The sequence below is a fragment of the Notolabrus celidotus genome, chromosome 19 (assembly GCF_009762535.1).
Source record: "Notolabrus celidotus isolate fNotCel1 chromosome 19, fNotCel1.pri, whole genome shotgun sequence".
Classification (NCBI taxonomy): domain Eukaryota; kingdom Metazoa; phylum Chordata; class Actinopteri; order Labriformes; family Labridae; genus Notolabrus; species Notolabrus celidotus.
In genome coordinates this window covers 20944083-20967631 of record NC_048290.1, presented here as the reverse complement: position 1 = coordinate 20967631, position 23549 = coordinate 20944083, and the positions used below count along the sequence as shown (strand labels likewise).

At 40.2% G+C, this 23549-nt stretch overlaps 1 protein-coding gene across 1 annotated transcript; it reads right to left on the bottom strand.

Annotated features, from left to right (window-relative positions):
- Positions 1–220: 220 nt before the first annotated feature.
- adra1ab (adrenoceptor alpha 1Ab) lies at positions 221–23354 on the bottom strand. Its single transcript, XM_034709902.1, has 3 exons — positions 23237–23354; positions 13180–14419; positions 221–3182 (listed from the first exon to the last, which is right to left on the bottom strand). The coding sequence occupies exons 2-3, from the start codon at positions 14093–14095 to the stop codon at positions 2707–2709; spliced, it is 1392 nt and encodes a 463-aa protein (XP_034565793.1). The 5' UTR covers positions 14096–14419; positions 23237–23354; the 3' UTR covers positions 221–2706.
- Positions 23355–23549: the final 195 nt, after the last annotated feature.

Here is a 23549-nt window from a genome sequence, read left to right as displayed (position 1 = left end):
GAGATTTTCTTTCAGCATCCTGCCTGCTCTTCTCCGATAAGCACACTCAGGTATTCATCTCTGTTGTGATGTCTGCAGGGGAGAGAAATACCTTTTAATCCGAGCACAGCAGATAAAAGCAAATCTGTTTGTACCAGAAGGGAGCAGAGGATTACTAACGAAGAAGAAATGTGTGACAACTTCTTAAAAAAAGATAAGACAGTCAGAAACATGTTTGTTTAAGCTGCTGTATTAGTGAATGTTCACAAGGTGTTTTCCAATGAAACAAACATTATCTCAACATTAGAATACATAATGTGTCTTTAAGTATTAGGCTTTGTTTTCTAATTCATAGATCACTTCATTTCATGAAAGACAGACAGCATTGGCACACAATAGACACACTAATGAAATAACAGAATCCCTGCACCCCTTTGTAAAGCTGTAAGTGTTCATTGTGACAGGTAAGAGGGATTTGAATTCATTAATTTTAATTGAGGTCTTCTTCTGTGTTGACATTTTTCATGATAATCTGCAAGGGAAAAAAATAATAACTTATACAGAATAAACACAGGAGAAACCAAAACAAGGAACCCATGGAAACTGAACTAAACATAGACTCATGACATAGAACTATATTTCATTGCATACTAAATGATTTATACTCACATTATTTGAAGATAAAGTTATCTTTTATAATGCCAGTCTTTACTTTGAACCATACGGATCTCCTGTAGTAGAGTCCATCAATCATAAAGCAACAATTATTTCAAGTAGAACTAAGGCGCCATTCAAGACTCATTAAATGAATATGAACTATGATGAACAATTTAAAGGTATACACATGCACAAAGGGAGAAATTTGGCTTCAAAAATACAGATATTACCCCCAAAAGCCACAGCAAACCACAGTTGGTACGAATGTGCTCATACTAAGAGTGTAAAATATTTGCCCGGCGATGGCACGAGTGTGAGTGTTGGATCATTCATATTTGCTCAGACCAAAAGAGAAGCAAACAGTATCCCCTCTCAGGGAGTCTCAGTTTATTTTAAATGGGAAGGCACACACAGTCTGCACTCATTACATCAGTATGAACAGAAAATAAGCAGATATCCCTGTGGTTTAATTGCATCACAAGGTCCAAAAGAGGACAAGTCTGAAACTTTTCTATGTTGAATGGAGGTTGGATCAGATTGTTTCTGATGCATCCCAGGACAAATCTGATAGGCTTCTGCGACACTGGGTCACAACTCCCATCTTTCCATTGACTATCTATGTGCTCTTGCCACACTTAGAATTCAACTTAGTTTTGGTCTGAACTCACCTTAAGACATCAGTTAACCTGTCAAATGAAAATGTTGCCATACCTTTAAGAAGTGTAAATAAGCAAATGTTTGTTCTCAAGTTCTCTTATCAAGTATAAAGATGCTAAAATGTCAGTGATGATTTTCAGTGTTGTTTTTCGCTTTTAAGGCAACATACAACATTCAGTTGAAATGCAAGTTACAGGCAGACAAAGACATCAGGCTCAGCTGCTGGAGTTTGTCATGCATCAGGTTTTTTTCTGCAGTGTTCACACAAGTGACCTTACTCTCAGTGGGACTGTACTCAGTCCTTCTAAGACCTTTTCATTTATTTCATGACACCAGAAAATGCAACACCCCAAAAAAGGTTGATGTAATGCTTGGGTAGTCATTTTTAAAGCATTTTTGTTGCTCTATTCTTTTAAATCCTGTCCTGGCAAGTGAGATATAGTAAACCATGACAACAGTCACCATTGGTCAATTGCGTACTAGTCACAAGGTGAACATTTGCAAGTGTTGGGGAATTGCTTTGTCATTGTTTTGGTTGGACACTTTTAAAATCCTGCCTATTCTTGCTTTTTCTTCAAAGTTGCCTTCTCCTATCTAACTCTTATTCAACAGTCTTATAAACAAACACTGAAAGCCTCAAAGGGCCAGGATAAAGAGCTTAAAGACTGAAGTGCTCTGTTTTGTTTTTCTGTTATTTACTCCAAACTAAAATCAGCTCATATTCTCCTTTTCAGCAAAAAAATCTCTGTTTTACAGATACAGTATTTCATTATCAAAGCCTATGAGTGTCTCATCCTTTTAATACAGAGCATGAATACACACACTTCTCCTGCAGCTTTCACTTTCTCAGAACTGTTGGTGAATGGTAATTGTACCAGGATTTATGCATTTCCTTCCCTCGGGCCTTTGTGCAATCTGCAGAAATACCACCAGTGTTTCTGGAAATGCTGTCTCTGGAGTGCTTTTGCAATGTCATTTCAATAAGATGCTATTATCCCTTTTATGCCTTTCCCGAAGCACTCATTCCCACTAACATATGTCCATACTCGCAGAATGGATTTTTATCCCGCACTTTTTAAATAAAGCGGTACTAAATTTCCTGCGCTGTGTGTTCATACCCAGCAGTTGTCTACTTACGCATGCAGAGCTCTGTTCCAAAGCAGCTCTATGGGGCGGTTGAGCACAGACAAAATGTTATTCATTTTATTTGACACTTGAGACATTTACCCTGGCATGAAGCCTTAGGGCAGTAGAGTTATCTCCTGTGTCCTCGGAGGCAAGTCACTTTCAGCTAACCTTGCCCCCAAGGAAAATAAATATGCATGCAACAGTTGCGCACAAGTGTTCCCCGAGGCAAAGCCGAAGTACAAGTCTGGTGATGCTCAAACTTCCTCTTTTATCTTGACATGCCAATCAAACAGCCTCTCCTGTAACGCCTAGAGAAAGGCGTAAGACCTTAGCTGATCCATGACTGGAGGGGTTCTGTGGTACTGATGTTTGACTTGCTGAGTAACACCAAGCCTTCAGCAGACTCTTCCTCTGGATTTGTTCCCTTTGTGCCTGATCTGGACCACCTACAGATGTTGTAGAGGTTGAAAGTGGCCTGCAACAACCACATGGGGCGACAGATACACGTCTTTGGGCTGGGAGAACAGAGGTGTTAGATGCAGGGCCCAGACTAGATGAATAGGCGGTGATGTGTCCTTGTGGTTTGGTAACGAGTCCCCCAGTCCTGAGGCAGCGACCGAGCAGCACGTTAAGGAAGGCTTTCTTGAACTCCTGGCTGAAGCAGGGGTAAATAATGGGGTTAATGCAGCTGTTGAGGTAACCAAGCCAGAAGGTTATCTTAAAGATGGTTTCAGAAGGCTTACAGGATGGGAAGATTGATCCTAGAGAACACACAGACAGACACGACTCAATATAAAAGAAAGTAATATTATTCCACTTAAAACATCATGTCGCTCTTAGAGCTAGGAAGCATTACCCTTATGCCTGCACACGATTTTTCTGTGTACTCTGGGTTGGCATCTCTTTCTTTGTAAACCTTAATGCTTCAGCTCGTGATAATGTCTCTCTCTTGTGGCTAAAAGGGTTAAATCTTTGCGGCTGGGCTAAAAAATGTCTGAAATATTAAAATGTTGATTATAAATTCACTCTTAATACTTTCATAGCATGAAATACTGTCCATGGTCTAAGAATGAATCGTTCCTCCTCTGAGGAGTTTTTATCTGGTTATGAAACAGCATATAAATAAAACTGATGCATTTTTATGAGCTACAAAAGCAAAAGGGACAATCAGCATAAAGTTATACTTTATGTCTGGATCCTCTTCCATAGTGTCCGTGTCAGACAAAGTGATTAACTGCGCTCTGTTGAAACATTTTTTTTTGTGTTTTTTTTCCACAGCACAGACTCATGTTTGACTGTTCAAAGACAGCAGGAGAAGATATTCCCCAGAAAAGACTACTTACACATGTAGAGACAAGATCAGAGAAGCGATAAGGTGTACTGCTTCTTCAAAAGGGACATCGAAAACAGTCTAAATCTTAAAGTTCCTCACAGGAGCTTTATGATTAATATGACCGCAATATTCAGGTGTCTACGGAAGCGTATTGTATTCACATGAGAAAAAAAATCATGCAAGAAAAACAGATCACTAATCTTGGAATTACAAGATAAGTGATCTATTTTTCTGAATGAATTAAAAAAATCTGCTCCGTTTTTCTGAATGAATGAATTATCGGGAGGCCTATCTGAAATTCAACAGCTGCAAAGTCCTCTGGTGCCTGCGCAATGTTGGCAAGCTAATAACAAAACCATCTATGTTACTTAGAGACATTGGTATCTCCCAATATTTTAAACCCAAAGCAAAATAAAGCTGGATTAAACTGAAAAACTGGGGCATGTTTACTTCCTTGTGTGGCCTTGAGGTGCTAAAAGGTTTCACTATAACGGTATGCTGTTTAGTCAGAGAAAACAGAGCAGATTTTTTTTTTCCCATTTGAACACAATATGCTTCAGTATTCTTGTCCCTGTTCAGGTGTATTTAGTTTCTAGGGTCAATGGTTTCATGTGTTGATTTTCCTCGTGTTAGTATATGTTCTCCTTTTTTGTATATGCTAATGTCTGTGTATTCCTTGTCTGTGTTTTTGTCATGTGCTTCCTGATGTCTCCCTGTGTCCTGTGTTTTCCCCTCCTTTTTGAATGTCTTCACCTGTGCCTTGTTGGTCTCACCTGTGTCCTTAATTGTTACCCAGTGTGTGTATGTAGTCTCTGGCTGCTTTCGAAACCGCCTACTATACTAGCAGTACGTACTGATTTGGCCAAAATTCAGCATGTAGTATGCGAATCAGAACTAAATCTGCAGTCTACTGATTCGGGAAAATTTCACAGAATGCATCGGACCAGTCTCCCTCACGTACTGTTTCCAAAAATGCACAGCAAGCGTTCCACTTTGTCTTCTTTTTTGACGGGGGGAACTCGGGGGTGCTGTGAAAACAAAAAAATTTCATATATATATAAACAACTTCTTAACTTATAAGTTATAAGTGAATGTTAAAGAAGCAGTTTCTCTATCAGCTTGGCTGTACCTACTGCCTACTACATTAGTAGGTATTATGTAGCAGGCCATTTCAAAAACAGCCTCTTTGTTTCCTCCCTTCTGTGTCGGTTCACTTGGTTTACGACCATAGACTGTAAAAAATATGGACGTAGTATCCGTGACGTCACCCATCTGTTTCTGAAGAGCTGTTTTGAGACCAATCGGCTGCGGCAGCCATATTGCTTCTGTCGAGCCAGTGTGACGTAAAGAGGCGGGCTTTGAGCCTCCTAGCCAACAGCTGCAGTGTTCCCACAGGCAGCTGTGCCTCTCATTGGAAGACTGGTAATCTCAATATCTAAATTGCCGAATTAGAAAAAAATTCACTCCCTCACAGTGAGAGGACGTCGAGAAATTAGCTATTCAGACTACACTCATCTTTTGTACCAGGCTGTAAACATGTTTATTAATGCTGCAAAGATCGTCTTTTCCCCATTCGTGTGTATGTGACTTCCGGTACTTCCGGAGCCAGCCTCAAGCGGATCCTCGATGAACTGCAGCTTTTAACACTTCCGCATTGACTCATATTTTTAGACCGGAGGTTGCCGCTTGTTTACGACGTGTGATCTGTGATGCCGTTTCCAGTGTTTCAGTGGTTCCTGTGGCTGTTTGCAAAACGGCCTGCTGGATACTACCTACAAATGTAGTAGGCAGTAGGTACTGCATACTGTATACTGCGTTTGAATTTAATATGTAGTATGACTGTTCTGTTGGATCTGTTCTGCAGTATGCTGGGCCAGACGTAAATGGATTTAAGGTTTGGGAAAGTGGAAGATAAACTGCTTCTTTAGCATCACTTATGATTTAAAAAGTTAGGAGGTGGTTTATATGTATTTTAATAGTTTTCACAGCACCCCCGAGTTCCCCCCGTCAAAAGAAAGAAAAAGCTGAATGAGCGCTGTGCATTATGGGAAACAGTACAAGGAGGAGACTGGTCCGATGCATACTGTGAAACTTTCCCAAATCAGTGCAACAGCCGGGGAGTTTTGGCATACTGCAGATTTTGCTCTTGTTCACGTATTGCATACTATACTGAATTTTGGCCAAATCAGTACGTACTGCTAGTATAGCAGCCTCTCTGTTTCCTCACTTCTGTGTCGGTTCATTATATTTATGACGTGTGATCTGTGATGTCAAATCAGTTTTATTTTGAATCTGCACATGGGTCTTCCTCCGCGTTATTCGGAAACTGCAACATCGTCTCGCAGAGGTTTCAGGCTTTAAAAATGACAAATATTGCCAATCTTGTTGCTGATGGTCTTGTTTGTACTTGTGGGTCACAGAAAGTCATCACTGTTCATTTTAGTCTGTTTCATTCCGATCAAAAACTCCCCACAGGAGCTTTAATGAAACAGTTTCACTTCTATCTTTCAAAATCAAATGATGAATACCAAATTGCCAAACTCACAGGGTTCCAAATTGTAGTCTAAACACTTCTGCACTTCTTGTACTGTTACAGTCCATAACCCAAGCATTAAAGGATCAAAGCAGCATTACAGATTTTAAATAGAGATCAAGACTACAACAGTATTTCCAAGATGCAATGAAATACAATTATTTATCACATGAGATCACATTATGTTATTCATAAATGGTCGCTTCATGGAGCGTGTGTTCCAATACCTAAGCTAATCAGTTGATTCAAGGCAATTGAACCTCATTCCTCCCAACTTCATTCAAATTCATATGTATAGATTGTGTTCACGCTCAAGCCACTGCACAAAAATGGAAAAACCTCCCTTGTTGTTTGAGAAAATAAAAGCTTTCAAGTCACATCTTTGATTTACATTTTCAAAAGCAGTCTGCGTTACAGCAGATTTATTCACTGGATGGCACCACTGATGATCAGTACACACTTCATTTTTTGTCTTTATGTAACGATAATATACTGTCTTGCAGGAGAATGGAAACAAAGTGCTTCAGCACAACAGGCTTTCAATCTGCAGAGCTCAAGAAAATACACAACCCAGAAAGAGGCGCGTGTGTGTTCAAGCCCTCATTTCAGATATCTCAGACAATCTTTGCCTCAGAGCTAATATGATCGCTGTGCTATGAGCCATGAAGGTCCGTCTCAATTGAAATGCAGAGCTGTTCTCTGATGACTTGCTGCCTTGGGAGGCTACAGGGTGACTGAGGATGCCTCCTAGCATTACAGCCCATTAGGCCTCATGCTTGTTATCTATAATAGCTTTCTTAGGATGCTGCAATAGTTTGGTTTATTTCATTTCATATCACAGCATAAGCCTGTTCTGCCGCAGTGGTGTTTTGGTCTATTTGGTTACTCGTAATTGAATTTTTTGATGTCTCCTCTGAGACCCGAGCAGCCGAGTTGAAGCACAGTGAAGGAGGAGGGTCCTTCATGATTTTGTGTTCAAAGAGCAAAAAAACCCATCACGCAACATTATACAAATAATTCTGGTCTAAACAGCTTTTGTAGAACAATGTTGCTAAACCACAGGAGGGTTGTTGTTAGATCTCTCTGTTCAATGCTCAGCCAATATTTTTAGCCATGAATGTCGCACAGACGTGTCAGTTAGATGTTAAATTGGTCGCTATGTCACTTTGGTTCAGGTTGAAATGTTTCAAGAGCTACTTGATGAATTACCATGAACTCTATTCACAGTCTCCAGAGGATTAACCACACTAACATTATCTTTGCATTCTTATGAGGTGGACATTTTTCTGCTTTGGCACAAGAGAATTATATTAATTTGATGAGCTCTCATAGTGCGCCACTGTCCCTCCCATAGTGCCCCACTATCCCTCTCATAGTGCGCCACTATCCCTCTCATAGTGCCCCACTATCCCTCCAGAGCATCCCTCCCCCAGCATGCAGCCCTGCTTGTGTTAACTCTAAAAGTAGTATGGGAGGTAGAGCCTTCTCAACCCCCTCTCCTCTGGAATCATCTACCAGTCAGAATCAAGGAGGCAGACTCCCTTTCTACTTTAAAGAGTATGCTTCAAACTTTCCTTTTTGATTAAGCTTATAGTAAGAGCTGGCTCAGGCTTGGACCAGCTCTTGGTTCTGCTGCTAAAGGCTCTGAGTGCTGGGGGATCTGGCACACTGAGCTCCTGTCTTTCCCTCTCTCTTTTGTCTGCATGCCACTTACTATCAATCTCCATGTCCCTATAAAGTAACTATATGTCTTCCGTGCAAGTTCTTGAACTCCCTTGTCTCGTAGGTTCCTCTGGATCATTACAGCAGACAGCCTGCAATCATGGACTTTAACTACTGGTTCTAACTGCTATCCCTGTTAACATCAGACTTACCTTACCTTTAAGGTTAATCCTAAAACAGCTTGACTCCAACTGCTATGATTAAAATTATCAGTCCTACCTCTATTATCATTGTCATAATTGTATGCTGATATGAGACCTTTTAATTTTAACTGTTATAAATAGGATCATAGGATCAGTCTGATATATTCACTCTGCTGTCCCTGTAAGTAGTTCACATCCTTGTACTGTCACTCTAACCACAAGTCTATATGAGCTGTCATTGTCTTCTTGTTGGGGCTCTGTCTGTTGGCCTCTATCCATCTCTGTGTTCCTGCATCATCCAAGTCCAACACAGTCTCAAGAGATGGCTGTTCAACACGAGTCTGGTGCTGCTGGAGGTTTAGAGGATTTTTTTCCCTTCTACTGTTACTTGCATATGTTGCCTCATGTATTCTCATGGTCGACTAATATAGGGTGTCTAAAAGATCAATCAAAGAGTACGAACTAGTCGTGCTCTTTTTGTAAAGACTCTTAAGAAAATGTCACCGAAACATCCTTCTTCTACCTCCGAAACATTGCACGCCTCAGATCCTCTCTCTCCTCCTCTGCTGCTGAAACACTCACACACGCCTTCATAACTGCCAGACTGGACTACTGCAACAGCATCCTTTACGGCCTTCCCTCCACCAACCTCCAAAAACTCCAATATGTCCAGAACTCAGCTGCCCGGTTACTCACCCACTCCCTCTTCAGAGTACCCATCCTTCACCCCCTGCACTGGCTCCCCATACAGCACCAACTCAACTTCAAAATCTTGCTCATCACCTACAAAGCCCTCAATAACCTCGCCCCCTCATAACTGACCGACCTCCTCAAACATCAATCCCCATCTTGCCGCCTTGGATCATCAGATGCCAATTTCCTGTCCCCTATCATCAAGTCCAAGCACCACACCTTGGGGGACAGAGCCTTTGACATTGCTGCCCCAACTCTCTGGAACTCTCTTCCTCCAAACATCCGCTACTCTGACTCACTTCCATCATTTAAAAACCACCTCAAGACCTTCCTGTTCAAAAAAAGCACACAATACATAACCCCTACTCCTGCTCCACCTCTGTCTTTGTTCTGTTCTATTTATTTGATTTATTTTTATTTTTCTGTGAAGCGACTTTGAGTACCATGAAACGCGCTATACAAATCCAATCAATTATTATTATTATTGTTAAAACATTTGTCATGAATTGTAGCGCTACAAATAAAGATTGGTTAATTGGTTGAGTTTAAGCAGACATGTGTCTCTTTTGGCTTGTTAAATGAATACATTAAGTATTCTGCTCTAAGGTTCATAACTGGTGACAGATGTGACACCCATCACTGTATCCTGTATGAGAAGGTTGGTTGGCCCTCTCTTGAGCAGAGGAGAAACAAACACTGTTTTTTGTTTATTTTTAAAGCGCTTGCTGGAAAGCTCTTTGGAATGGAAATATGGATCCTATGGGTCTCGCTCTTCTGATTGGCTCATTCTGAAAGCACCTCGAGTTAACACTGAACTGAGTAGATCAGCATTTTCCATTGATGCCCCTAAATCATGGAATACCCTCCAACAGACTTTAAAGTTAATATCCATTCCCTCTTTTGCAAAGTTTAAGACTTTGATCTCAGACCACTGTCTGAAATTGTATCTGTTTTTAATGTATCTATTATTTTGTGAATGATTTTGTTTGTATGTTTGTTGTTTGGAATGTGTCTGTGATCTCGACGACATTGGAAATGTGGGAAACCTCAATGTCTTTTCAAGAATAAATAAAGGTTTTGAATTTAATTTAATTTAATTTAAGTTTCCAGGCTCCATTCTGTGTACTTGTCAGTAAGCCCTGCTTACTGCCCTAGCGTGAACAATTAATTGAACAGAAATTAGCATTAATTATTTTCTTTATTCTGTCTCTGTGAGGAGTCCAAGCGCCTTTGCCTGTGACTGTAAAATGACCTGCTGGCCTTGTGTTTCAGCCATAAAGCAAACACACATTATCAGGATGAGAGGGGGAGAACAACACAGCCGGTATACTCTCACTTTGTAAACAGTTTTTTTTGGAGGACCTTATCCACTCTACTCACAATCCTTCCCTACAGAGCTTACAATTCTGAATAAGAGTCTTGCATTTGACACTATTGATAAAGGGCTGCTACAGTAATAAAGATTGTGCTGTAAATAGACCTATCTCCATGACAACTGAGCAGGACTGTATGATACAGCTGAAAGTGCAGAAAAAGCTACAAAGTTCAGCATCTGCTTTCAAATATTGATTTTAAAGAAACAGTAATAAGTTAGATTAAGTTTGAATGTTAATTGAATGCTAAATAGCTGCTCCATGAAGGCAGACAGCAGATCCCAGTTTTAGCACAGCTTCCCTATTGTTTGCAACAGGATTAAATATCAGGCTATAATAAAGCTAGTTATTAATGTGCACAGGCACAAAAAGGAAAAGACAGATAACACACAGCCCTTTATTTGTTTCGATACTGTGTTTCACTCACGTCTCCTCCATCTTTTGCTCCATCTCTCAATAAGAGTACAGTGTGTGTAACTAAATACATGTTTCAGCAATAATCGCACAATCTGTGCACAGGGAGCAAACTGCTGACACACTACTATCCTTTAAACACACTGGTCCCCAATGACATTCTCTTATCTCAGTCAAGCAATAAGAGTTACTTAAGAAGCTATTAAGATTCCAGATAAGGTTTATAATGGCGGGTTTCTGGCCCCCTTTCACATGTATGATAACATCAGTGTTATCAATTTTTCTTGACAGACTCTTACTCTTTTTTGAAGCTATAGTTCAGGAAATCTGGCTTAAGGGACATTTGCTTTTTTCAACGGGCTCCTTATATTGTTCACTTCAGCCCACATCATCAGTGAGGTTTAGCTTCAACACTGAATTAATCCTTAATTAGGCAATTTACATTCAGCTTTCCTTCTCTACAATTTCAATTACTGTTTCTTACACACTAGAACAGAGATGATAGGAAATAAGTGTCATAGAAATCTTTCATGCTCTTATTATGATGTGAATTAATGTTTCATTCATAACCCGTTTTAGATCAAAAGAATACCATTATGAAGGTATAACTTTCTTGAAATGTATGCAGGGGCTCAATCATTTTAAGTTCTGCTTTAGACATTTACTCAAGGTTAGGCACATTGTGTGACTCTTATTGTGTTATCATAATAATTATTATTTCAGGAATGTGGCATGTTGTGCTTTGTCGAAACGTGGCTGCATCAGGATATTCCCGACCATAACGTCTCCATTGACGGCTTCCAGACTGTCCGGGCAGACCGGGATAGCACTGAGAACGCTGTGGGCCTTCGACCATGTTATCTGCACAGGGAGATCTCACATGTCATACTGATAGCTGTTTACATCCCCTCTCTGCCAACCCGACTACGGTGTCCAACGTTCTCAACGCTGCCATAGCCAGAGTCCAGACAGACCACCAGAGTGAACTCTTCCTGATCTCTGGGGACTTCAACCATTTATTAATTTTCTACATAGCTTATTATTGTATTTGTATAACTTATTGTGTATAGAGCAACTGTAATGACTGAATTCAAATCCCTGAAAGAAGCTTACATTCCATTAAAATTTGATGTTATTTTTCATGAGGTCTCTTTAAAACTAAGGATTTTAATTTAAATCAGAGGTTAAAAATAATAATTGGCTAATAATAATAATAACTGATGACACACTTAGATCAATAAACACTGAGGTGTTAAACTAAACTCCCAAACCGGTGGAAGTCAGGGGTCCCAATCATTCAGAACTCACATAACATCTGAGTGTGTATGTTTGTTCAAAACCTTCATGTTTTGTCTCATAATGCCGTTTCACGTTGGCTCTTTTAATAAGTGCCACGGTTTCATATGATGTACGCTGGTTTAGTGCTCCCAGTGGGAAGTATGAACAGGAATTAGTCTGTCCTTTATGAATTAAATGCTCTATTTTTGCTCCTCACTTTTCTTTCATTGAGAGCCATTTGTTCCTTAGTTTCTAAACTAGCGCAGTCGTCTGTATTGCTCCGTTTCTCCGTCTCATTCCTCTGTATATCTCCCTTTGTTTCCTCTAAATGTATCGCTATCTGTCTTTTTCTTTCCACCGTCTTTTCACGTGTTACTTGCTTCTAACTCTCTCATCTGTCTGATCTGTATGGTCATTATGTTTATCGCCTGGAATGCACAGACTTGATTGGCTGAGTAGTATCACGTGGGATGGTTTAACTTGCATGCAATTGGTCTGCATGTTTCCTCATCTGCTCAACCACTGCTGTAACGATGACAAAAGATGCACCGGTTAACATAGAAGCGCCCGTCAGATTTTATATCAGAACCCTCTGTTTTGGCTGTAGGTCCGGGTCCATATGGGACGGCTTCTCGGTCCATCAGTTAGTGACCTATGCTGTAGAGATTAACCAACGGCCCACATGGTGTGGTGCTTCATGGGAGATGGATGAGCAAAATAACAAAGAATCTATACCTGGGAGACCAGTTTGACACCCAAACTAAATCTGCAGCACCCCATGATGTATTTCTCACCCTAACTATACATGTTTTTGCTTTAACCTTGTCAAACAGACATAACTGATTGTTAGGACTCACAGCCTTCTCATGTTAAGAGGCCTGATAATGGAGAAGCTGTATTGGCAGTAAACAAGTGAATGTTAACGCTATTCATAAGTGGATGTTACTTAACTTTTTTGTTTATATCTTTTCATCCCTCTAAGGTCTAATGTTTACAAAAACAGTGAGCATAGCTTCAAAATTGAAGAAAGAAGTAGAAAATCCTTTTTACTGTCCTTCCTGGGGACAGATTATTTCTGATTCACAGAGACAAACATGTCCTTTAGGATCCTTCAGGTACAACCTTACTGATTTTTAGAACATTGCCAGGGGTTTATCTCTCAGAGAAACAAAGTTTGGGCTTTGAGACTAAAATAGAATAACAATACATGAAAAGTCACAAGCTGGGTTTATGCCAAGTCAAAAATTGAAGAGGTTGAAAGGTACGTACCGATGGGTAAAACCACGAAGAAAGGGAGCCAGCACAGAATGAAGCAGCCAACAACAACACTGAGAGTTTTGGCTGCTTTCTCTTCTCTTGAGAACTTCAGCATCCTCGGCAGGGAAAAAGTGGAGCATTTATGTTGCTTCTCAACCTTTTCTTCTTCCTGTTTCTCTGCATGAGCTGCATTCCCTCTGTGTATCCTCAGTGTCACCCCCTCCGTCTCAACCCCTTCTCCCTCACTGCCCTTCCTGAGGGTCTTTGTCTCCCTCTTTGCCACAGTATACACACGGCAGTACATGGCCAGGATGATGGCCAAAGGTATGTAGAAAGATCCAAGAGCTGAAAACAAAGCATAGCCCGGCTCCTCTGTTATGCGGCATACTGTCTCATCCTCTGGTTCTGGCTCCTTCCACCCAAAAAGAGGACCCACAGATATCGCTGCTGAGAGTCCCCACAGAGCAGCCACCGCAGTCAGGCCTCGCCGTCCTGTAGCCATGGCAGGGTATCGCAGAGGGTAGCTGACAGCAAGATAGCGATCAATTGATATCACACACAGACTGAGGATGGAGGCAGTGCAGCAGAGAACATCCAGAGCGGCCCAGACGCTGCAGAAGGAGCGGCCAAACACCCATCTGCCAAGAGCCTCAGAGGTAGCGGAGAACGGCAGGACTGCGGAGCTGAGCAGCAGGTCTGCAGCAGCCAGGTTGGCAATGAAATAATGCGTCACAGAGCGCCAGTGGTGGTGAAACAACACTGATAGGATGACAAGGATATTGCCAAGGACCCCGAACACAACAAACACCACCAGCAGTAACCCCAACAACATTGCCTTCGCTACATCCATTGGTGGGTAGGTGGAGGAGCTGCAATTCAAACAGGTCTCTGCTGCAGAGAAAACACTGATGTTCTCAGAGGGAACCATTGTAGTCCATTCAATGCAGATTTGAGCACAAGTTTTTCCTTAAGCAGCTTCAGCCCTCTGCCTCTTCTGCTCCTTAATCAGAAGTTGAGGCATTTCCTGCCCCATAAGCTGCTCTGTAAGTTTATTCCCAGCTGTAGCAGATCTTGCCCATTCCTCACCACTCACACAGTCTTTGTCAGGTTTCTTTAGCAGGATGTCACATTAGGAGGGAGAGGCACCGCCATTATTTGTCATATTTAGTCCAGAATAGCTTAATAGCTTGTACATTCATCTTTTATGTAGCAGTCATGTTCAGACATGCTGAAAGGCTTTGTCGAAGGAAACCTGTCAAAACAAGGAAAGAGATAAAGCGTGATTAACACCCCAGCTTTTATAGACACCCCAAACAGGCCGATTACTTCTTAAGTGCTGTTCTTACTTTAGCATTGTGAGAACAAATGGAAACATCACACATTAAACAGAACACATTAAGAAGTTAAATTGGTTAGGGCATAATAACAGTTCCCTGTCATTAGAAAAGGGTAAAAATATCTCTTGATTTCAGGGGACACAGCCTCTTTTTGCAAATTCATCCTGTTGCACAGATACATGGAACAGACAGGAGCAATGCTCGATTGAACTGTTTGTAAGTGGCGTTCATAATTTCCTTGTCATCTCCTACAAATTACAGCCTGATGTCTTTTTGTTGTCTCTGCAAGAAATCAACTGATGTCTATTAAACATACTGTTATTAATATTTAACTTAAGTTTAACTCTGCACCATCAAAGATCCATTAAAGACACTGTGAAGGTCATAGAGCTGTTAAACAGTCTGGAGGTGGTAGGGATTATAGGGGAAAGAGAAAAAGGGAAAGAAGATCTAATCAGAGGCAAAGGGGTAAAGACAAAGACAGCACTGCCGCAATGTTAATCCTTAGGGGGGGAAAGAAAATCATCTGTGGTGTTATGAGAAAACAAGTCGTTCATACAGGGGTTACAGAGATAAATGAGAGCAAGGATAACTTTTATAACGCCAGACTGTGATGGCTTCCCTTGAAGGCCCTGTGTCTTTGAGCTGTACTCTAACTCAACCTCCAGATGACAGGCCAGGAATTGGACCTTGAGGAGGGCACTTTATTACAAAGGCAAAGGCTTGGACCACTGATAGACCCACTAAGTACCACTCTCTGTGTACGTGTTGGGGATCTTAGATGTCACCGAGCGAGATAAACGGCGGCGAGGAGTAAAAAATGAAAAAGCAGCTGCGATAAAGCCTTCGGAGATCACAGTCATGCTTGTCATATGTTCCTGCATCGGATCAAAGGCTTTCGCTTACTGCGCATACCAGGCGGAACGAAATCTCCCCCAAATAAACACTCGATGCTGGGCTCAGTAGCCAGAGGGAGAATGGAAATGAAATAGGCGGTGAATGGATACCTCAGATTGTTTCCGCTGAAGAGCTAGACAAGGTGATATTTGAAATACATTTTCGCTTGTAATGAGATTTCTCTTCGCGCTGAAGTATCTGCGCAAAGAGATTAGCTGCATTTGAAAAGTTTATTCTCTCAGCCCACCTGTGTGCGGTGTCTACATTGAAAAGCCTCTTCACAGGAAATATATTTACATGATCTGAGGTGGGACGGAAAAATCTATTTGAGCAAGTTAAATAATGTTATCAAGGAGTGTCAGAGAGGTCAGGCGTTATTAGATTTATGCGGCAGCTCACAACAAGTGTCAAGGTGGCGCAGTGTGTTTGTAAAGGGAAGCAGCATTCATCCTAAAGTTAACACACAGAACAGTGTGTCTGAGACAGGTGGCACAATTGACATCAAGCTGCTTTGCTACATTTTATTAATATGTGCCCACATCCTGAGAAAAAGACACTTTGTCAGTGGTCTTATTCCTGGGAGCTGTCTTTAAGCTGATTATTTTGAAGTGACTGTAGAGTCAGTTGGGTGGAATGAAGAGTGCAAATGTGAGAATTTATGGTTCAAACATACAGCTGACTGTGAGCCAGGAGAATGGGGTTTGGGTTCCTCTCTGAACCAAGTAGTCAGTACTTACCTCTTTTTTGAGTTACCTAACATTATGTGAATGAGGTATCATGAATGTACTTGCACAGAACTTGTGAATTAAAACTTAATTTAAGACAGACCAGTGATCCTTTTTTTCTAAAACCCTTTTCCAAATGCCAAGTTCTTTCTCTAAACCGTTAACTATTTTTCAGTCAACCAGCAGGTTATGATTGTTGCAAGGGAATGCATGATAGATAGTGGACTGTTAAAGAGAATATTTTGTTCTAATCCGGCTGAGTTAAATACTTGATTCTGATTGGTCAAATCCCCATAACAATCGTTATTAATTTTGAATAGCAAAGGTTACACTAGGGATAAACTGGTCACACATATCAAATCAAGCTGTCTGATTTCACCTCTTTCTAGTGTGACAAACACCTTACATACTGATAGCATCAGTAGACAACAGGGAGGACATTTTTAATTTTACACTCAATTTATTTGAAGAGCACAGAGCTTTGGATTCATGGTTAATGCCTGTCCGCTGACCAGTCACCAGCAGAGAGAAGAAGATGAGAAGTGTGAAAACAGGGCAGAAACACAAAAGCTGAGTGAAAGAGGCGTGGAACAAATTGAAGAAAACAGACACAAAGCAACCACAAACCACAACATGGTATGGACTTTGTCAGTCTTATAAGACCGGTTGAGTGAGAAGAAAATGCAACCAGAAAGGTTACAGAGAGGAACACCTCAAACAGGTGCTGCTGTTATTTCTGCCAACAGAAAAAAGACTAGTGTTTTGACTTCACTGTGAATGAAAATATCAAGCTTCATGTTAATTCAACCTGTGCGTGACCTGACTGATAGAATGCTGTTGCTATGGAAGCACTGCCGACTGTCAATACAGAGGAACTTTTCTCTTTTTTTAACTGTATAAATAAATCATTTGAAATCAATGAAAACATCTTTAAATCATACTTGATATGGTGTACTCAGTGTGGACAAGATCCCAATGCAAAGTGGAGGGGACTGTGTTCACCCTGTCAGGATTCTATTTGAATAACCACCAGCTGACTATACATAATACCTTACATTGTTCATTATTCCACTATTACAATTTTATCTGGAAAATAAAAGAAGAAAACTAAGATAAAAGCTGCTTTACTTTACATATTTTTTTGGACTGGAATAAGATTGCACCTAATTTCGTTGTACTTGTGACAATGACAATAAAGATATTCTATTCTATTCTATTCTATTATTAACAAGCCTGAACAACCTAACACAGTAGGTAGTGGTATGTGACTCACAATTACATCCAGAAAATAAAACAGGCACAAGCTGATGAGAGAGTAAACATGATGTTATCTGTGTGTACATTTTCACTGTTTTAGAGGATAACACGATTGTAACCTTCAAAACTGATGCAAGTATTGCAGGAGGAGCAAATATCCTCAAACTTTAAGTCACCTGAGAAGTCGGCCTCACAGTGAAGATGCATAGAAGAAATACAAAACAGCAGCTCACATTACAGACTGCAAAAAATGTACCTGACAAATCAAAGGCTAAAGCACTTCATGGCAAAATAAATTAATTTAAAGCACTTAATTGCCAATCATGTTCCCCAAGGTAGGAGACGAAGGATCACACCTGCTAACTGTGTATGTGGAACACTGGACTGACTTGCAGCTGCTTTTGAGAAGTAGCCTCTATGCATACATTCCCAGTCTGACTGACAACATCAGTGACATCAGTTGTGCCACGGACATTTGGACTTTTGATGTTAATCTGATGAGTATGCTTAGTTTGGCTGCTCAGTGGCTGCATTAAGATTTTTTTTAAAGGTATTAGTACATTCACAGGGGTGCTCCTGTATTCATAAAAAAAAAGTAAGGTCTGTATTCTGTATTATTCTTTGTTAACAACAGTGATTTCACTTAAAATTGGTATGTATAGAATACTAATTTGCATCTTTGGGCACTAATCTTAGTCTGTTTTACAGTCAGGTGTGCATAAACTACACACTCTGAGATACCTGATATCTGTAATCTCACTGGCATCACCAACCAGGAGCAGGTTATAATTGGTTAGTTGTATCAGCTCAAAAAAAGTGAAAATCATGATCCTATTTCTTCTGATTCAGATGACCATGAGAGTAATAAAAACTTTTGGGGGACTCCAAGTTAATCAGCATTTAACAGTAAAAGTCTTATGACAAAGACTTTCTTCCCCATGTGTTGTTATCGTTCACAGCTTGACAAGTAGCTTTAGAAGTGAAAATTGAGATGACTTCTTAAAGTAGATTGTTGGCTGCTCTTGCATACAAATGATATTTTTGAAGACATTAATCTTGGTTGCATAACTGCTGATAGGTTCTGGGATTGCATTACAGCTGGGTCCATTCTATTTTACTCTGCAGACTGTTTGGATGAATTAAAAGTGGACCATATGTACAACAAACATAAGCAGAACACTTCTGATTCTAAATATATGTTACTTCACCCACAGTCTACACATTTGCATGCATAATCTGTAAATAAAGACAATAAGACAGTAGAGTTGTTACACACTATTGCCATAATGCTTTTCTAAGCTTTGTGCCGCTGACCGTGCTGCTGTTATTCACGAGTTAAGAGTAAGAGGAGGCTCTACACTATAAACACCCCTACATGCCTCTGCTTCATGTTTCTTTCATGCATGTTCAAGAACGTAACCGTCAGGGTGATGACAGTGCTGTGACAAGATGATGAATGACTGTAAAATGCGTTAAATGACCTTTTCAATCTATTCCATTCCTGAATGCCTTCACAGCCTTTCTGCCTCATCCAGTGAGAACTACGTCTCATGTATAATTTTCTTCCTCATCTAAAGGATAATCATGAGGAAATATGAAAACGTTTTTGAGCTGCTTATGTTCTGACAAAAAGGCATTCCCTTGATAACAAAATAAAATCAAAGAGTTGTACACTTCTAGTCAGCTGTGGAATGAACAGAACAGAAAGCCCGATGAAACAGAAATGTCAATCAATGACTGAAATGGTGCATCTAAATGCCAAAGTATTTGATTAATCTACCCTTTTAGAGCAAATATAATAGATTAATTTTTAAGGTCATTGATCAATCAAAATGTCAAATATTTGCTTATTTAAGATTCTGAAATGTGACAACTTTCAGCTTTCTCCAATGATATCACGCTTAACATCCTGAGGTTTTGGACTTAGCAGAAAAAGAAGCTATGTAAAAACGGTATCATGTAGTAGGTTTAATAATATGTCTAATCAACAAATTAAAGGTAAGTATGACCAATTCTTAATCGTTACCATCAAACAAGAATCTTTTCATGCCATATTTATTTAAACTTTGACTCTCCTTGTGATTATAAAACCTGTTACAGACTAGGATAATGCATAGTGAAGAGGTGGTTTAGTAGAATTAGAATCCCCACAGTCTGGATTCTACCTTGCATAATAACCTGTTCACTATACATAATCCCATTTATTATGCATGTACCACATGTTGACATGAAAATGTTGATTTAAAGATTATTTTATTACTTCAAAATTATTAATTAACTGGCGAATGAAGAGGGATTGGAAGGGAAAAATGGCATTGCTGAATAGATGATATGCCTCTACTATTTTTATTTCTGACAGTCCAAATATGTTGACATGCGCACGGGAGATTCTCTCTCTCTGTTGTCTGTCATTGCATTTATGACTCCTTCTCGCCACAGTGACCGCAGCCATTTGTGCATAACACTGTGCCAGTTTGCACCTGCCTTTCAAACGTGCTAAATATAGGCGCAAAAACAGCACCTGCAAATGGTCGCAGGTTTGATAAATCACAATGTGTGTGATAATTAGTTATATTTGCATCTCCTCCTCTCAGTATTTTGCGCGTTCTGATAATCTGCATATAGTCTGCATATTCATGACGACAAACACGCTAAATATATTGCGCATGCTATTTTGCTCATTTGACAGCCACAATCCTTAGTGCACCCAGTTAGTACATCAGCTATCAAGTTCGCACATGTTTTTATATACGCAAACCTTTAGTAGATCGGGCCCAATGTGTTATTAAAAAAGAGCAAAAAAAGCTGCTATCTACAGCTGGAGTAAACCTGGAAAAACACCAACCAATCCCTGCCATCAGGAGCCAAATTATGAAACCAATCAAATCCCGTCCTGCCATTCTGCCCGCCTCCTGTGTTTACATTTTATATTTGTGTTTTTAACTTTCACTATGATAATGTTTTGGTGTTTTCTTACCGCTGAGTGAGACATGAGTTTACATAGTGCAAAACACAAACAATGTGCTGAGGACCAGTTTTGAATAAGTCACGATCATATGGTCACGAATCAGGGCAATCGTGCATGTCAGCAGGGGCATTGTTTTGGAGGCGCTCTGAGGGGAGGGGTTAGACGGAGTCCTGAGGAAATGCTACATTCAAGTTCATGCTAGTTTACTGTGGCACTCAACCCTAGCTTTAAATAGAATATCCTTAAATGAAGGTAAGGTTAAAGGGTTTTTTGTTATTTTTTTTGTTACAAATGACGTCAAACTGCACATTTCCACTGAAGGTAATGTTAGAGAAGGTGAACAGGGCTTCTGCAGGAATATTTATGTTGACATTTTTGTCCTCATTCACCTCTCCTCCTTCTCTGAGCTTTGCAGCTGACAATAACAATAAATGAGGCACAGCTTAACACTGTTGCTACTCCCGCCTATGGTTTGAGTTATTGTACAGCGATTGGCAATGCAGAGATACCCCTCAGCTCTGCTGCTGTTTGCCTGGATTGCAGGACAGGATGTTACATCACTTTTCCCTCTCAGAGATGGTCGGGGGCCCAGTGGCTCCTCAGGCTGCTCTCACATTTGAGAGAACACACTAACCTTTTTGCCACAGTGTTTACCAATTTAATATACCAATTGAAGCATATGCGTGTTTCTTTTACCTCAGTGTCAACAGGCAGAGATGAAATGTGCTGGACTGTTCTCTGTGGATTGATTTGATATGCTGAGTGTGATTAGGTTGTCCCTAGTGTCACTGTTGCTGTTCAGAATTAATTTATGGGGTTTTGACGAATCAGAATCAAGTATGTAACCCAACAGGGTAATACATATACATAGCAGTACTTATATATGTTCACCTGCATACAGCAGTTTCATGTTCATAACTGGCAAGCTTATTGTCCTTGTTTTAAGCTGCATCATAAAACTAAATGCAATACAAACCAGACTCAAATTCCTTGTGTTCACAAACCTGACCAGAAGAGCTGATTGTTTTTCTGATCTTGATTTCAGTACTATGTCTTGTTGCATCCCTGAGAGCCTTTGATCAGCTGATAAGCAGCTCATACGTACATACAATGACATCCAATGCATCTCGCAGAGGATAGCCTATCAGATTGAAAGCCACCAGCGGATACCATTACATCTGAAATTCAAGGGTACTGCTCATTTTATTGCATTATGGGGTCTCATGCAGAGATAGTGTATTACCCTTGAAGAAACTTTCCCGTTAGCCTCCCCAGCCTGAGAGGCCGTTACGGAGGTGAATAAAGTCAGCCAAATAAATCTCTGATTGGACTCATAATTAGGATTCTGTTTTAGGAGAGAGAATATTAGCAGGCTTATTAAATGGCTTAATGTAGCCTGACCATGGGGATATTTAATCAGAGCTGCAGCTCATAAGCATAGGACAGCTTTACTGTCTCAGAGGTAGGTAATATTAATGACAACATTTTGTCAATGCAGCAGATGAGATACTCCTGTTCTTGTTAAAATCCTTGTTTTGCTTCCACTTGGTAATGAAACTTTTAGAGCCCATATTCATTACTGTTTTCTTTGAGTGTTGTGAGATATATATCAGACTAGTCAGACAACAAAAAGATGAAGTCTGAGCACTTTTTCTGACTTTTTAACCTGCAACACTGTGATTAAATGCTATCGCCTAAGAACAATAACTTAATTGGCATAATATTTGTATCACTTCATCATCAGTGAAGTATTTGTTGAATGATCAGTTTGTTGTTTTATTGATAAGTTGACTTATTATGAAAGTAGATGGTGAAATAACCAATCAGAAATCTCTGTAGCCCATGTAGATGTCTTTAAGTTCCTTAATTTGTGAGATCATTAACTTCAAAATCCACTAAGAAATGATGTACAGTGTTATTAAATTGATAACAAATCCTATGAGAGGCTCGAACAAGAATACGGTCACATTTCTAAAACACATCTGTTCCACTACAACACCACCTCAGAGGAAACTCCTGGATTTCCCATTTTAAATACATTAGTTCCCTTAAAGTCAAGCCTTTAAACACATGACATCCAAACATCCTTTCAAAAAGAAACACCTGAATATTCTCAACACTGTAATCTAAACTGCTGCCAGTACAGCAGTTCATGTATCATCTGTTTCCACAAACACCACAGTGAAACTGTTTCTGTCAGGTCTCCTGAGCAGTGCAGTACATCATGATGAATGACTGCATGTTTGTAGTCCATTTCTTAAATGCTGCTCTCTCAAGGGGGAAGAGTCATTGCAGGAAGTTCATAATTCAAAACTCTGTGACATGAATCATTATGTTTTATCAACCTTGAACACTAAAGCTGCACAGTGCCCTTTGGAAAGAACATATAAGTGTTTTGTGCTCTCATCCATTCAAGCCATTGCTATTGCAAGTGCTAACCTCCAAGTGTGATGTGTAATTCTCCTTAGATCCAAACCATAAGCCCTTGCAGTCCCCTAAAACTTTAACCATTCATCATCCTCTCTATAGTCTATAAATATTTAAATACTTTGAATTGTTTTAGAGCAACATGTTTGACCTGTTGAGGAAAAATGTTCTAAATCTAAGTTTGACGCAGCAAAGGGACCCAGCCTAATAGTCTTTGTTCATTATAATGAAATAGTTTTCTTTATGCATCAAACACTGCATGAATTATTAGCATTTCCATTGATGATGAAGAAAAGCAATTTTCACAATGTTCTAATCAGGCCTATTAAAAACAATCGCCACTTCCTCCACTTGATTGAAATTAATCAAAAACAATCATAATTATCCATTATGGAAATTTGAAGTCACTCAGCCTTTGAGGTTAGCTGTTTGATGGTGAGAAGAAAAAAGTGTCTTACCTCCATCCAAGCACGCGTGTCTGTCTTTGAAAAAGAGGGGGAGAAATTCAGATCATTTTCTCTGAAGGCAATCATGCGTTTTTCTGTCCTCCACAGACAGCGAGAGCGCTCTCCTCCCTCCCTGCTGCCGTCCTCTTGCCTCCTCTGGTGAGAGAGAGAGTCACAGTGGACCACCCGGCCTGATCCTCCCACGCCCCGCCCCCGGCACGAGCCACTCAGAACTTGAATTAGCTAGTGTTCACGCGCCCTGCCCATTTATTTAGCTACTGTGTGTGACCCAGTATGAGCCAAGCTGTAATCACAGTCTCACTGT

Bases quoted from the DNA above. Each gene is read 5' to 3' on its own strand.
- adra1ab (XM_034709902.1), bottom strand. From the start codon at position 14,095: ATGGTTCCCTCTGAGAACATCAGTGTTTTCTCTGCAGCAGAGACCTGT. The intron at 3,183-13,179 runs GTACGTACCTTT...TGTGTTCTCTAG, and splicing joins CTTCGTGGTTTTACCCATCG to GATCAATCTTCCCATCCTGT.